The sequence below is a fragment of the Physella acuta genome, unplaced genomic scaffold, assembly GCF_028476545.2.
Source record: "Physella acuta isolate Inbredline_101_S28 unplaced genomic scaffold, ASM2847654v3 ptg000322l, whole genome shotgun sequence".
Taxonomy (NCBI): Eukaryota; Metazoa; Mollusca; class Gastropoda; family Physidae; genus Physella; species Physella acuta.
This window is the reverse complement of record NW_026731841.1, coordinates 830075-846783: the sequence shown is the minus strand read 5'-3', so window position 1 is coordinate 846783 and position 16709 is coordinate 830075. Positions and strand designations below refer to the sequence as shown.

At 39.2% G+C, this 16709-nt stretch overlaps 1 protein-coding gene across 2 annotated transcripts; it reads left to right on the top strand.

Moving 5' to 3' along the window:
• Positions 1 to 291: 291 nt before the first annotated feature.
• Positions 292 to 16657, top strand: LOC131940550 (mitogen-activated protein kinase kinase kinase 1). Of its 2 annotated transcripts, none has more exons than XM_059299225.1 (23): positions 292 to 857; positions 2972 to 3110; positions 3339 to 3380; positions 3584 to 3703; positions 3981 to 4202; positions 4302 to 4418; positions 4962 to 5128; positions 5452 to 5573; positions 5776 to 5863; positions 6123 to 6273; positions 6421 to 6663; positions 7314 to 7435; positions 7576 to 7667; positions 8320 to 8508; positions 9543 to 10955; positions 11170 to 11345; positions 11474 to 11626; positions 11825 to 11987; positions 12108 to 12239; positions 12681 to 12823; positions 13270 to 13401; positions 13528 to 13721; positions 14165 to 16657. In XM_059299225.1, the coding sequence occupies exons 1-23, from the start codon at positions 535 to 537 to the stop codon at positions 14166 to 14168; spliced, it is 4647 nt and encodes a 1548-aa protein (XP_059155208.1). In that variant the 5' UTR covers positions 292 to 534; the 3' UTR covers positions 14169 to 16657. The 2 variants fall into 2 exon arrangements, with proteins under 2 accessions (XP_059155208.1, XP_059155206.1); XM_059299223.1 differs by having other exon boundaries at positions 11167 to 11345.
• Positions 16658 to 16709: the final 52 nt, after the last annotated feature.

Here is a 16709-nt window from a genome sequence, read left to right as displayed (position 1 = left end):
ACAACAACTGCCTCGTTTCCATTTAAATCAGCTGGCGCGAAACCTAGAAGTTAAGGATTCCCTTTTGTGGAAATCTCCGACTTATTTTCTCCGAACATTAATTGTGAGACAAACATTTATTTATGCAATATAAAACAGTTTTATTGTATACTATTCATATTATGATTAATACAGTGAAATATGAAAATATATAATGCATGTGTGTTAGATATTTCTAATTATTAAATTAATTTTAACATTTTCCGTCAAAATACGAAGTCCAAAAATAGAACATTACGACATCTGAAACGAGGCTAAGAAAATATTCTCCATCAAAACAGAGAAGCTTCCCCGACCGGAAGCGGCACTTCTATCGAGAAAAATCAATATTTTGCTTTTGGGAGATCGAAAGGGGGGAAATTTTAGCATTTATTGATCCCCCCTTTCGCCCTCAAACTAGTAACAAAGGATTTATTTTGTTCGGGGTTCTGCAAGTTCGGAGAACAAAGAGATGATGTTGTGGCCTTGAACGGTAAGATTTTTCCCCCATCAAAGATGGCCTCCATTTGTACTGCTGGGCCTGTTGTGGAATCATCGTCAGTGTCAACCTCAGCTGCCTCAGCCGAATTTGAATATTCCAAAACTGAGATCCACACAATTCACTTAGAACCTTCTCCCTCAATCACATGCGAAGGATGCACGAAAGGTGCCAACTATGAGGAGACGTTTCAGGGCCCACACAAATGGAGACGAATTCTTCGACATGTTCCATCTACAAAACGAGCAAAAAAATTAGTTACGACAGAATCAAGTGAACAGAGAAACCAAAACCCCCAAAATTTCGACAGTGATCAAGACATGGCCACAGAAGAAGAAAAGTGAGTCAAATTATTTTAATATGTTAAATATAGACCTAGATCTATAAGCATTCGGCAGTTGGCTGGAGGTTTTAAATAGGCCTACTATGTCTATGTAATATGTAGGCCTATGTCACGTATCTATTAAATTAAATCTACCTAGAGTTATTAGAGTAGATGTCTATTGTCTAGCTGAGTAGCTTGGCCCATTACATTTGTATTAGTATTTTAGATCTAGATTTTCTAGTTAGTATTTACTAAAGAATTTAGGGCCTATTTATATTATTTAGGCGGTGCGCGGACCTTTGACCACAGGTGCTTTGACCATAGGGGGTTTGACCATAGGGGGTTTGACCACAGCGGAGCTTTGACCATAGGTGGTTTGACCACAGCGGGCCTTTGACCATAGCGGTGCTTTAACCATAGGGGGTTTGATCATAGGGGGTTTGACCATAGGGGGTTTGACCACATGTGTTTTCTCAGCAGAGGGTCTTTGATCACAGGTGGTCTATCAACTGGTGTTTGATCACAAGCGCTGCGTCCGGCTTTGATCATAGATGTGATACAATTAACACGATTTTATACATGTTTCCTGAGAGTACGTTAATAGAAATTAACATGTATTTAAAAGAAGCCAAGAACTATATTTTAGTCTCCACATAAAGGCTGGTGCTAGGCCTCATAGATTTATTTTAAATATAAATGAAACACAAATAATGCGACATATAACAAGTTTCACAAATAAATAATGTAGATGTACTTTAAAATACATAGCATATATAAAGGATAAAAAATGATACAAAACTTGCCAACAATATAGTCAAAGATGTAATACATAAAATTGTTAACTAAATAACAGATGTGCTATAGCACGCAAATATGTCAGTACATCTGTTTGACCATATGTCTAGACAGCACGTTGTACTTTTTCGTGCAGCTTTCTGTATAGCTTCTCAGATGGGTAGCTTGCCCCTGCGACACCTTGCAAGAAAGTTGTCTTTTGCCGTGTGCAGTCCATCTGTAGACCATCAAGGAAACGCCACATTGTTGGGTGACTACATTGGAGGAGAGACTGAAGACTGTAATGCCATCCTTCACAAATGTTATTTGTTCGTGCTACACCATCGCCAATCGTGTGCAAGATTCTCCATGGTTTTGACATAGAGTAGTTTAGATGACTTGTATTTATACATGATGATTTAACATATTATTACATCATGTCAAAATTTAAAATATAATTTAGCAACTTTTAAAATAAATCCTTACCATATATGGACAGCATTGGACAAAACACCTGAGATCAAAGACCCTATGTGGACAAAACACCTGAGTTCAAAGACCCTATGTGGACAAAACACCTATGATCAAAGCCGGACACAGCGCTTGTGATCAAACACCAGTTGATAGACCACCTGTGATCAAAGACCCTCTGCTGAGAAAACACCTGTGGTCAAACCCCCTATGATCAAACCCCCTATGGTCAAAGCACCGCTATGGTCAAAGGCCCGCTGTGGTCAAACCCCCTATGGTCAAAGCCCCTATGGTCAAAGCTCCGCTGTGGTCAAACCCCCTATGGTCAAACCCCCTATGGTCAAAGCACCTGTGGTCAAAGGTCCTAAAGTTTAATTAGTTTAAAGCATTAAATGTTTTAAAGGTTTATTCTTAATTGACTGAAGTTGTAGTAATTAGAGTGTAGATGTCAAAAACAAAAAAATCAACTGGGATTTTTTTAAATTATAGTATTTCTTGCGGATTCTAAATATTGTAATAAGGCTCGTCCACCCAGATGCTAGGTAAGTATGGTGGGAACTAGTGCAAGGGGTGGCGCAAAGCGTATAGGCCAAGAAAAATTTAATAATATAGGCCTATAATTTTTAAAATATTGATCTAAAGCGTAAAGTAAATATCTAGGCTAATGATAACTGCAAGTTTTATTTTCTTTAGTTATTAGCCTAATTTAAGTGAAATTAGCCAATCTTTTATATCTTTGCAGCTTTTTAAAGTAACCCAACCAAAGTTCTCTTGTTTATTCTTTATTCAGCAATAGAAGTAACCCAACCAAAGTTCTCTTGTTTATTCTTTATTCAGCAATAGAAGTAACCCAACCAAAGTTCTCTTGTTTATTCTTTATTCAGCAATAGAAGTAACCCAACCAAAGTTCCTTATGACCAACACCTTGGGGTCGAGTCACCTGACATACATGGAGACCAAGACTCTACTACTGCCATTCCTCCATGGAGCAAAGAGTTCATAGAAAAATCAAACAGTAGAAGGGTAAAGTTTTAATTTCTAGATCCTCATACAACTAGTTATATCATTCACTATACTTAAATGGTTAAAATAAAGTAAGACACCATTATGATAAATGATTATTTAATTACATTTTAGGCTAAAGCCTAATGTTAATTTTTTTAAAATTTAGCTTTGTTTAAGCAGATCAGTTTTAACAATCTGATTGTTAAATATTAATTAAATGTAACTTATTTTTTGTTGACAATATAGATGTACAAGCAACCAAATATTCAAACTACTCAAGGATCACAGGTAAGTAAAGAGTTTTATATAAATAATATCAGTTTTTGATCTTAATTTTTTTTTAAGCCCAAGGATTTCTATTATTTGCTATAATTGACTTAAGTTGGATAAGTCTTGGCACGTTTTTTTTTTCTTTTGTTGCTTCCTGAAGTCTGATTTTTAAGTCATAATGGAATGTTTTTTGTGCTGATGATGAATTTTATTGCCACCAGATTCCTGTAACAGTGAGGCGGCGTGGAAGTTTGCACGGGTCTACAGAGTCTGCTTTTACACGCCAAGTTGTCAACTCAAATAACTCTGTAGCTCGGAAAAAACTTTCACCATCTAACTCAGTAAGTTTTCCTTTCACCAATTACCTCAGTAACATTTCCATCTTGCACCCAGCAAATGGCATATTTTGTTACTTGTGGAAATTAGGCTACTTTCTGTTCACATTATTTTAGCAATATTATTTATATATTAAATCTACTCTACTTAATCTGACCTTGTGTCTTGGGCATTAACTAGAAAAGATGATAACAAATCTACATTAAAAAATTTAAAAAAAAATTATTCAATAGATATTTTAAGAATCATAAGTTTAATATCTGTATATTTATTTACAAATAGTTTCGACTAGCTGTCTCGAGTTCAAGTGCCCATCCCGGTCGGAGAATAACAGTTCAACAAAGTGCGCTCAGTGACGTTTCGACCAACATAGACGTGACCAAAAAACGAATTGAGCGTGTACAGAGAGCAAGGTTATACTTGCTTCAGCAGACAGGGCCTAATTCTTTCCTCATAGGAGGGGATTCCCCAGATCACAAATACAGAGTTATAATAGGTCCACAGGTACTATCCGCATATATTTTTTAAAGTTGTTCACCTGTAGGATTTATCAAGTTAATGTCTCTCCTGGTTGTGTAACCTGTGACCTGTGTTTGTTTGCAGACTTGCAGCTGCGGGCGTGGCCCACACTGCGTCCATGTGTTGTTTGTGATGCTGCGAGTCTTTCAAGTGGGGGAGAACGATCCCTGTCTGTGGAGCAGAACACTCAAAAATTATGAAGTGAGTATCTTAAGGCAGCATCACACGTGGTTAACTAGTAGAGTTAGTTGCTAATGTGGATAGATGTAGGTATGGATAGTTCCATGACATGTAGATGTCATATACATGAAGGAGTCATGTGGTAGATATCGATAGTTTCATGTAGGAAACATGGTAGATGTTGATAGTTCCATGTTGAATACATGAAGGTGTGGTACATATTAATAGTTTCATGTAGGAAACGTGATAAAAGTTGATAATTCCATGGTGCATCTATGTCGGAAAAGTGTTAGATGTTGATAGACTGTGGTGCCTACATGTGGTGCCTACCAGCTGAGCACGTATTACGTTGCCTAGGTATTTAAACAAGCAGTGTTAAACTGACAGCTATTAGAACATTAAAGATGAACAGTTTGATTGCTGCTATTGGTCTTATCTCACTGTCAGGTAGCTAAAGTTGACAAACAACTGTCTTCTGTATTGTCTGACATGCTTATATTATACTAAATTAAAAGAAAAAAATATCATGTTTGTCATGCTAAAATAAAAATGTTTCTTTCACAGGTTGAAAGTTTATTTCGTATATTCCATGACAAGCGCAGCTCCCGTATAACAAAACGAACAGCTTCTCAGCGCAGGAAAGAAATTATTAAAGAGGACTATGGAGGGGAAGGGGAGCAAGTAGTGGACACACCAGATAACAACAGACTTCCTTCAGAGAGTGACACGGGGTACTTAAATTGTTGCATTTCATAAGGCAGTTGTTATTTCTTGTAATAATCTTTCACAAAATAGCCTGAGCAATAGGAATCAAAGGGCTAAGTGATCAAAATAAAATTATGTATTAAATAATAACAGATATACTAAACATTCACATGATGGTAAATGTTAGGATAAGTTTTTTCCCTTTAAAGTGATTTTTAATGCGGCAGGTTTTAGTTTATTAAATTATCTTATTTTAAAAATTCTTACACAATGTTTGGCCTCCTCTAAGACATAAACCTGGGTGTAGTCGTCATGTTTTAACTTTGTTACAACTTGGTGTTGTCATCAGAAGTGTGAGAGAGGAAGAAGAGACTTGCCCAATCTGCCTGTTGGAAATGTTGGAGGGAGAGAGTTTAATTTGTTGTGAAAATGGCTGCCATAATCGACTGCACCATCATTGTATAGCAATATGTAAGTTTGTTGGTTGTGTGTTCTTATATACAGAAGGGTAGTTTCCTTTGATTAATTGATTGCTTCACCATGTTATAAGATTGTTGTTTTAGCATTTTATAAGTAAGCTAATGTCACACCATTTTATAAGCCAGCTATTACCACACCCTTTCATGAACCAGTAAATCTGCTTCATTTTTTTAACTTTTCAACTTTTGTCCAGGGTTTGAAGAATGTAGGAGACAGAATGACCCATTGAACTGCCCACTTTGTCGTGCCCAATGGAAATCAGCCACAGTTGAAATCAAAAGGTTTGAGAATCATTTGTTTTAGAATAGCTTGTTTATTCATTAATTTTTTATAAACTGGTAGTAGTTTGATTTCATAGTTTTCGTTTGGGACATGTTTTACATCTGTTGGTTCCATCTGTCTTTAGTCACTAGTTACATATATGGCCGTTGTCATTGGTTCCATCTATGGCTGGTGTCATTGGTTCCATCTATGGCTGTTGTCTCTATACATCGATGGCTGTTGTCCCTTGTTACATCCATGGCTGTTGTTACCTTCCAGCACACAGAGTGGCAGTACCACTGAAGGACCTGATGTGCCACCCAACACACGAGCCTCGTCACCACACCATAACGAGGAAGACAGTTCCAGGCTGCCACATGCTGAACCCATTCCTGCTGAGCTGGAGCAGACGGCAGCCCCATGGGTTGAGGTAACGTTCATTTTAAAAAAAAATCACTGTAGTTCAAATAACATGGTTTGTTTTTGCTGGTGATGTCTTGGTGATAATGTAGAGAATGTAACTAATATGCTCTAGCCCAACTGTTGTGATTGATCTGTTTGTTATTGGTTACCACAGGCTCTAGGGTCAGATCTGGTCTCATGTCTTCTGTCCCGCAACTGGTCAATCAGAGAGGTTGGCCTGAAGCATCTGAGCAAGGAGGTCGTGGCCACCTTGTTGAAGGGCACAGGAGAGGGCAGGTCAGGGGTCATAGTGTCACCAGTCAGACGAGCAGCTACCCACAACATGCTACAAACAGCCTGCAACATCTTGGCTTATACGTGTGCAGACCCGGTGTACAGAGTTTTTGTGGCCTCGCTGGTAAGTGGACGTGATTATAGACCTACCCCTCTATACCTGCCTGGTAAGTGGACCTAATTACAGACCTACCACTCTATGCCTAGCTGGTAAGTGGACCTAATTACAGACCTATGACTATACCTGGCTGGTAAGTGAACCTAATTACAGTCCTATGACTCTATACCTGGCTGGTAAGTGGACCTAATTACAGACCTACCCCTCTATACCTGCCTGGTAAGTGGACCTAATTACAGACCTACCACTCTATACATTACCTGGCTGGTAAGTGGACCTAATTATAGATCTACTTCTCTATACCTAACTGTAGTTTTACTATTTCAATACTGATAAATGAGCCTAACTAAACTAACTTCCATTTAGTTACCTCTTTACATTAGCTGAAAACTTGATTATAATTGTACTACTTTTTATAGTCTTGTTTCTACAGTTCAGATAATTTTTGTGTGTATTTATTTCTACCATTTTGGTACATGGTTAACCATTGGTCACTTTCTCCCACACCCACACAACACGACCAATACACAAGTACTTCAAATGTATAGAAACTTTCACTTGTCTACTTTTGGTTGTGTCTTGTCTGATTAGTCCAAGACCCTTAACTTTACCAGTTATTAACTCAGAGACTGATTCTCTGTTGATGTTTGTTACAGAGGGCTATTAGAACTTTGCTATCTTACACACCATGCCGAGATGCTGAACAGAGGAACAGATTACAACTTGTCCTCAAGCCTATAGTAGAGGCTATAATATTAAAGTGTACAGATGGAAACAGGTGAGTTGCTTCACTCTTGTCTAATACGAGCTTCTTGTTTAACCTGTTGTGTAATAGCTCAACTTTGTCTTGTTGTGTACACCCTATATTCTTATATACTGTACCTTTTATCCCAGTTATAACTTGACCTTTTCTTCCAGGCGAACAAGTCAGTTGTCGTTGTCTACCTTGGTGGAGCTGGTCAAAGGTCAGGAGGGAGAACTTGCTGTTGGCAGGGAGATAATCAACCCAGGTGAGGTCTTTGTCCTGATAGAATTAGCTGGATTTACCTTCTAATGTTGCTGTAGTTATATTAGTAAAGCTATTATAAGATTTCTACTGAAACCATTTTACTTTTAAAAGTACTCATCAGTGTAAAAACCAAATTCTGTATACATACTTGTTTACTGTTTCACAAAATGTTTAAACTAAAAGTATCTTTTTCTGCCACTTGGCATAACACACTAAAGTTCTTAAAAATTTAATATTTATTGATACAAAAAACATAGGAATTACAAAGTAAATATAGTTCCCTTTCAAACCTGACTGTCCATTGGGCAAGTAAAGTCCACCTGTTTCACAATATTAGTAATTCTTAGTTGGTCCTGTAGGCCTATATAGCAAGTCAGAAATAAGCAAAACAAGCAAAACAAACAAATTCATAATAGTTTGTTTATTTTGCTTCAACTATGAGATTGTGGTATGAAATTTAAAATTTTTTTTTTCAAAACCCCTAAGTAATTGGTTACTAAAGTATAAATTCAGCCTATGTTCTTCATTGAGGCTCAATATACTATTTTTTATTGACTTTCTCAAAATCAGTTAGTAGTTTTATTCAGTTTCCATTGAACTGATGCATATCTTTAGTGTTGAGCCACTGGTTAACATGTTTGCTCCCCTCCCAGGCAATGAAGGACTAGATGGCCTGAACTATGTGCTGAAGTGTGTGACAGAGGACTATGACATTGAGACTGTGCCGTGGCAGTGGTTGCTGGGGAGGCTCTATGTTATTGACAGACTGCTGGAGGAGTTCCCTACTGACTTTCTACCTCGCCCAGAGGAGAGTGTGGATGGGTCTGGAGCTGCTGAAGCCTGTAAGTCACTTCTGCAGATATTTATCTGGCACTATTTTCAAACCAGCTGGGAAATTGGACGTTGATTCATATATGGATTTATCAAATTGAATAAATATTACTTTAATTTTAGCAATGCTAAGATAAAGACTACACAGCTTTTAGAAACAGCATTATTATTTTAGTTTATTTTTAAATAATTTTATATTTATTTTTTCAACTTAAGAATAAACAAAAGTTATTTTTTGGTCAATTTACAAGAAGATTTGAATTCTTTAAGACTGTAGCAGCGGTCAACAGGCTGGCCATACTGTTACAATGCTCCCAGCATCTGTTAAAATTTCCTCTATTTAATCATAAATCTAAGTCATAATATTGCTAGAGCTGCCATTTTTTGTAGTTTTCACTTGGGTTGAGTTTGTATTTTATGAAGAAAAAAACAATGTGTAAAACCACTTGCAAAACAGCTTTTTTTTTAACACTGCAGAGCACTGTGTTAACATTTACATCGCCGATTTATAAAATTAACCAAAATTAAATTAAGTATGCCAATACTTATCTGATCCATGATTTTTGTAGAAAAATGGACGAACTTTTTTCCCTATGAATAAGAACAAATGAAAAACAATTCTTATAATTAATTTTTCCGACTGAAGTGTATTTTTTGCCGAAAAAAATAAACTTTGTTTTTTTTTCTTTTTTATAACTAAGTTATTATCTTTCTTCAATAAATAAATAACTACTTAAAATATATATTGGTGTGTCAGGCATTAAATTTCCTATTAATTTATATCAGTAATGTCTGGGGGTTTAAATCAACGGTTAAATAAGTCGGAGTTATTTTACCAAAGAAGTAGCCTACTGAAAAAATTGACTGGAAAAAAATTCTGGTAAAACATGAAAAAATTACAGGTTTAAAGAGTTAGTGATTTATTGTTACTAATTTTAATTAGGAATGTTAACATGACTAAAAAGTACTTGATTAACTATCTATTTTGATACAAGAATAATAAGTCTAATTAAGCCTAATTAGCCCCTACTTGATTAACCCACAGATGATGAGATGGATGGAGCAGCTGCCAGCTCTGCTGAGACCAGACTAACAAGTGAATCTTGTGAAGTCGGGGCGTCAAACTATGCCCGGCTCATGTCAGTGGCTCACTTCTCCGTCAAGGCGGTGTGCAGCACCCACATGAGGATAGCCCGCATGTCTCGAAGGGTTTTTCTCCTCTCCGCCAAGCTGGGCGCCCACGTACAGAAGGTTATCTCTGAATTAAAGGGCCTTCTGGCACAAATTGATTCCACCTCAGTAGCTTCACTACGACGGAAACTGGATCGCATTGTTGAAGATTTTCAGCTGTCTGAGAGGATAGTCCATGAGCTGATGCACGGCTCAGGTAAACACAACAAGCTGGACTCCCCCTGTCACACGCCAGCTGAGTCACCCAGCTCCACGCCACGCTGTAACTCACCTGTCTTTGATGCACCCGGTGAGCCCAGCACAGTGTCCATGCTGGGTAATGTCCCCAACGTGCCCCCCAACACCCCCACCCTGCGCAACAAGAGGAAGCTGCGCAGAGCTATACCACGCAGAAGCTTTCGTGAATCCAATAATCCCCCCGCTCCTCCCCCCACCTCAGAAAACTCACCTGAAAAGCCAGCATCTGAGCGCTTAAAGGAGAACCTGGTCCCTGATTCTCACTGCATCTTACCTGGTGATGGCCATGCCTCAGGTGTTGGAAGGCTGGGTAGTTCTAGTCCCCCAAACAGAAGGAAATCCAACCTCCCGCGGAGAAGGAGGACAATTGAAGGTGAAACTGTCTCTAAAATCAAAAGAGGAGGCTCGTCAAGTCCAACTATTCGCCGGCGGACTGTTGACGGTTGTACGTACTCCTCTGTGTCCTCCCAGTCAGCCCCCCCACCCATGTCTCGGGTCATGACCCGGACCCCACCTATTCTCCCCCCTGTTGTACCTGTGATATCTGTGACAGACATGTCTCAAGGGACCGGTATCTTCAACCCTGTGGCCCTGTCAGATCTGGATGAGAATGGCAAAGATTCCAATGAAGAGACAGACAGCGGTGGCAAAACTCTGGACCTGTACCAAACTCTCCAGGCTTCCACCTCACGCGTGTCTGACCACGTCACCTTCTGCGGCCCTGATGAAGGTACCCATCAGACGTGCACCCCGGTCAGCAAGCTGGCAGGTTCCACCTGCTGCTGCCAGTGTCGCTGTCATGAGTCAGTGACAGGTGAGACTGAAGAGACGTCGTCCCCCAAGTCTGGGGCAGCGGGTGTCCCCAACTCACCAGACAGTCACTACCACACGGCTGAGCACGAGTCCATGAGCAGCGACGACTTCCTCGACTTCTCCCAGAACACCCAGACTGACAGCGAGAAGCCTGTCTCATTCAAATCTGAGGTTGCTGAGTCTCCAAAGTCTTCACCCAGTCATTCCGTCCACAGTGGTAGGTTTCTGTGTCTTGTAATGTATTTATATACTAGGCTTTTCAGTGGTTTTTTGTAGTGTTGTTAGAAACACAGCTATACGGTAGCATACTGTAACTATATGTTGAGTTGTTAGTTTGAAGTTTGTGCTAAGTGAAAGTTACAGTTTTCACAAATTACCAATTAATTTCTGTTCCATGATGGTATTGAAGTTTTGCCCCAACTTTTCAGCAGGTTCCAAAAGTGAAGACTGCGGTAAAAACTGCAAGGAGGAGGTGGAGAGGGAGGAGGCCGAAGCTTTGGCTAAAGCCTTGGACGTGTCTGAGAGACAGGACCCATGTCCAGTGGTCCCTGGTCTTACACCCACTGCCAGGGAGGAGGTCATCACCATCCGCATACAGCCTGACAGTGTAAGCATTTTGTTTGCAGAGCAACTTCTCTTTTATTCAGGTTACAAATTATACCATCATTATTGGTTGGTTATGATGTTGTTTAACTTATTGTGTTGTAAACTCTTTAATTGATTCTCTAACTTCAGCAATGTGATGAGCAAGATGGTGAGTGGAGGCAACCTACCATGTACCTGGAGAAAGTTCACTGGGTCAAGGGTCCACTGCTGGGTACTGGTGCGTACAGTTCATGCTACCAGGCCAGGGATGTCAGGACCGGGGTCATCATGGCTGTCAAGCAGGTTGGACATCTTCTATCCAATGTCTGTTTGTACCTTTTGTTTCAACATGTCAGAAGTAGATTTTAAAACAGATCTAGTAAATTGATCAATGGAATTCTGTGTACTAATATTATTCAGCCTTTGTGGGGTAAAAAAAATGTTGACTGCTGTCTACTACAAGCTGCCTCTTGTCTCACATTCAACTGTTTTGTTTTGCAGATTTCATTTTGTCGCAACTCAGCCCAGGAACAAGAGAAGGTGATAGAGGCCATCAGCGAGGAGATTCACATGATGGCCCGACTTAGTCACCCAAACATTGTCCGTATTTTAGGGGCCACCAAGCAGGGATGTCATTTCAATATGTTTGTTGAGTGGATGCCTGGTACGATGTTTTTACTTGTTTTATTACGCAATAACTTCCCTGTACATCAGCTGAAATAGTTGATAAATCTCTAGATGAGGTGAGCTAATGAGGTGAGCTAATGAGATTCTCGTCTTACAGGAGGTTCTGTGGCTTACCTGCTTGGTGAATACGGAGCTTTTACAGAAAATGTCATTGTGAACTATACCAGACAGATCTTGCGAGGCCTGGCATACTTACATGACAACCACATTCTACATAGAGATCTTAAAGGTTTGTTTGATTTTTAGCCACATTTTTTTCATCCATGTTTTCTTCATCCATTTATGGGCTGGTTGATGGCAAACTGTAGTGTTGAGTTGTAACATGAGGCCTATGTTTACACAACTGAGAGTTGTTACAGTGATGTCCCTGTACCACTGTGGAGGCTGATGACCACACTAGGGAGCAATATAAAGCTTGTAGATTCTGATCTTCATCCTATGTAACTCTTAGCTGGCTGATGTAACAATTACTTAGTGTCTATTGCACCCTTTAGTCAGTCTTATGTAATCTTTAGTTATCAAACATAACATTTAGTCCTCTAATTTAATGAAACTTTAAGGTCTCATATGAAATTAAGCTGAAACATTTAGTTGGCTACAACAAATGTGACATTCAGCCAACAAATGTGACATTCACCCAATGAACTAAGACAAGAAAATTCTCCCACAGGGGCCAATCTTCTGATAGACAGCACTGGTCAGACACTTCGTATTGGAGATTTCGGGGCTTCTGCCCGCTTGGCCTCCCAAGCCACAGGTGCTGGTGAATTTCAAGGACAACTGCTTGGAACCATCGCTTTCATGGCACCAGAGGTAAGTAGTACAGTAGTTGTAGACTTTATGGCACCAGAGGTAAGTCATACATTGCTTTCATGGCACCAGAGGTAAGTCATACATTGCTTTCATGGCACCAGAGGTAAGTCATACATTGCTTTCATGGCACCAGAGGTAAGTCATACATTGCTTTCATGGCACCAGAGGTAAGTTATAGATTGCTTTCATGGCACCAGAGGTAAGTCACAGACTTGTACAGTAGTGGTAGACTTTATGGCACCAGAGGTAAGTTACAGAATTGTACAGTGTTAAAAGAATTTATGGTACAGAATTAAGTTACAGACTTGTACAGTAGTAGTAGGCTATAGCGTACCTGTGTATAAGACTGACTAGTCCACCACCTGCAGTGTACCTGCATTAGGCTGTTTACCTGTCCCCCCACCTGTAGTGTACCTGCATAAGACTGTTTACCTGTCTCCCTCCAGGTGCTGCGAGGTGAGAGTTACGGTCGAGCTTGTGACATCTGGAGTGTTGGCTGTGTCATGATTGAAATGTCCACGACCAAACCACCATGGAACGCTACAGACATCTCTAATCATCTGGCACTCATTTTCAAGGTGGAATCTAATGGTCCATATCTTAATGGTCCAAAATTTTCCTGATTTCTTTTTGTCACAATTTTTAAAAATATTCCATTACCTTTAATGTTTCCTTCATAAAATATCAACTATTTAACTTACCAGATTGCCTCATCTGTTGATTCTCCGCCCATTCCTGAAAATCTTCCGCCACCCGTAAGAGACTTAATGTTGCGATGTCTGGAGCAGAACTCAGAGGACAGGCCGTCAGCTAAAGACCTGCTGCTCCATCCTCTCTTCACCCAGTGTTTCACCAACACCAGTCACAGCTTCAATGGCAGTAAACTAGGTCAGACCAGGTAAGCTTCATACTTCACAGCTTCAATGGCAGTAAACTAGGTCAGACCAGGTAAGCTTCATACTTCACAGCTTCAATGGCAGTAAACTAGGTCAGACCAGGTAAGTTTCATACTTCACAGCTTCAATGGCAGTAAACTAGGTCAGACCAGGTAAGCTTCATACTTCACAGCTTCAATGGCAGTAAACTAGGTCAGACCAGGTAAGCTTCATACTTCACAGCTTCAATGGCAGTAAACTAGGTCAGACCAGGTAAGTTTCATACTTCTTCACCAACAGGTAAGGTAATTTTTAACAAACACCACAGCTAAACATTATGTCTGTGATGTTTGATCATCTATGGTACTGGTTTTAGTGTGACCTCTGCAGGTCAAGGGTTGCACTAACAACCAGACCACACACTCCTGCATCATCCTGAATTATTGAACTTGTTTTATACTTCCAGATAACCTAAGACATGATGTCTTCTATTTTGTTGATCCACCAAAGTGTGTCTGACGAGGCAATTGACTGGTGTACGAGACAAACCTGGTGCAAGATTGTCCTGGTGACACAAGCTCTACACGTATTGCTACACAACTAGTCTACACGTATTGTGTGTAGAATTAAAGCTGTCATGTAGATTTTTTTTTTAGTAAAGCTAAGAAATTTAATTGTTTCTTCTATTGAAGAATTAAAAAACTATTTTTAACAAATAGTTCACAGCATATATAGGTTTCCATGGTAGCAAATGGCAAAAAATGGCAGCTGGCTAGCTTCCTGTACTGTAAATGTTGATAGTTATTTCAATTTTTCTAGGTAACTTTATAAGAAAGATGAATTTTTACAATATATATATATATATACATTAGGTTATGTTCTCTACAAAGTGGTATTTTTGTAATGCTTTAAATTTTAACAGGGTTAAAATGTTATTTACATCATGTTATGAGATCCCCATGAGTGGCACCGTCTAAAACTGCTAAAGTGCCTTCTTTACGTCACAAACTCGTTGCTTGTTGCTTCAAATGGTGCCATTTATTTATGTCAAGGAGCAATATCTTGGTAACAAGCTGAGCTAGAAATTATACTTACACCCATTTTCTCATGTTTTGAGCCAGTTTTTATTCTTACATTTTATACTGTTGGGTTTTTAAAAAAAAAAAAACCTGCCCATATTTATGTTATTTTTTTTATACGCATCCAATCCCATCAATACTTCCGTAGGCCTGGACTTGTGGATGAATGGTCTAGCCCTCTGTTTGACCTGTGTTTGACCAGACTGCTGGTCTCATGTCAGATATCTTCTGCTGCCAATGTTGCTCTAGTTGATGGCAGCGCCACATTCCATGTCCCTCCCCAAGTATTGTTCATTCATTTCTTTATTGTACCCCATACTTGTGTACACTGTGATACTGTGTACGTCTTACGCAGGTTGTGTGTACATGTTCTAAAAGATGTATTCATCTTCTGAAAGTCTGGGACCAACAGAATGACTGCATCTCTCTCTACAACAAGTAAAATACACTGTACAATATGTGGCCACAATAAGCGCTATGTACAATGCGGCCAAGCCACACTATGCGCTGGAAGGCTGACTGTACAATGTGGCCAAGCCACACTTTGAGCTGTGTACGATGTGGCCACACTATGCGTTGTAAGGCTGACTGGAACTAAAGAATAGTCCAACATGGCAGGCCCAGGATACAGACATGCCTGTTGTATTTCTTCTAGTTCCAGCCACAAAACTTTCTGTGCTGGGGTTTCTAATAAATACCAATTGTTCTCACCTCTTGTCTGATGTACTCACTGTACATGCAGGCACATCTTAAGCAGGCATTCAATGTGCCTGATGTACTCACTGTACATGCAGGCACATCTTAAGCAGGCATTCAATGAGTGGCCAGGTCCTACCTGTGGCCACACAGACCAGGTATTTGAATTTACCTGTCTAGTTGAGAACCCGGTATTAACATGTGATGGTCTTACTGTAGACACCTATTGTAAAGATCTTTCCACAACAGCAGGACTAGGGGATAAACTTTTATTAGCTATTTATAGAAACTTCAGCATGAGCTGACAGGTTGTGATTTTCGCTTTAGATCTTCCAATGTTAAAAGAAATTCTTTGTAAAATTTGAATTGTAAAGTTTATGTATATAATGTAGAATATTGAGCACTATTACTGTATCACATTTCCTGAAGAAAAAACTAAAAAAACAGTTATTACTTCTTAATAGATGATTAAACTCCCATCAATTGTTGGCCAAATGATCCTGTAATGTTGCACAAATACCACCAAGTAGCAAGAGATCAAAATGTTTTGTTAGCAGCCTCCGTCCAAACAGCTGACACCAGTCAGCAACAACAAAATTTGTGTTCAAACTTCGATGCAATCTTTCACTGCTGTTAACTCTTTTTGAAACTATTTACTAGCAGTTTTACTTGTGTTGCAGACAGCCATGTTTGTATCTGGCAACTTCCTGTCTGCACCACCTCATTGTTTCCTGTTCCGTCTTCCTAGTCATCTATGCAAACCACAAGTGTGTACATACAGAAACTACACATTCCAACTTACTCTGGACCTCTAAAGGTTCAATTATGAAATCAGGACGCCTGATTTTTAAAAACTTGAGGCACATTTTTGCCCCTCATTTGAACTTGAAAACTAAAATGGAAAAGTCGTTGATCCATGGTGACAAACCAATATTTGAAAGTAACCAATGGGAGCAGACTTGTCTGCTATCACTGCTGTACAAAGTGTGTGGTTTGACCTTTTGATTTTTAGTCTTTAGATCTCAGATTTTTGTTCAAGGCCACCTCTCTAGATTCCCACCATTAGCTCCCACATACCCCCCTCGTTTGCTGTAAATTTAAAAACATATCACCATTTCATGACTAACCTTTAGTTTTTTCACCTAGAAATTTTTATTTATAAAATAAAATCATTTGTTTAAGAATATCTTTGTTGTTTCCTATTTATGTCTGAGTTTTAATTTTGAATAAAAAAGT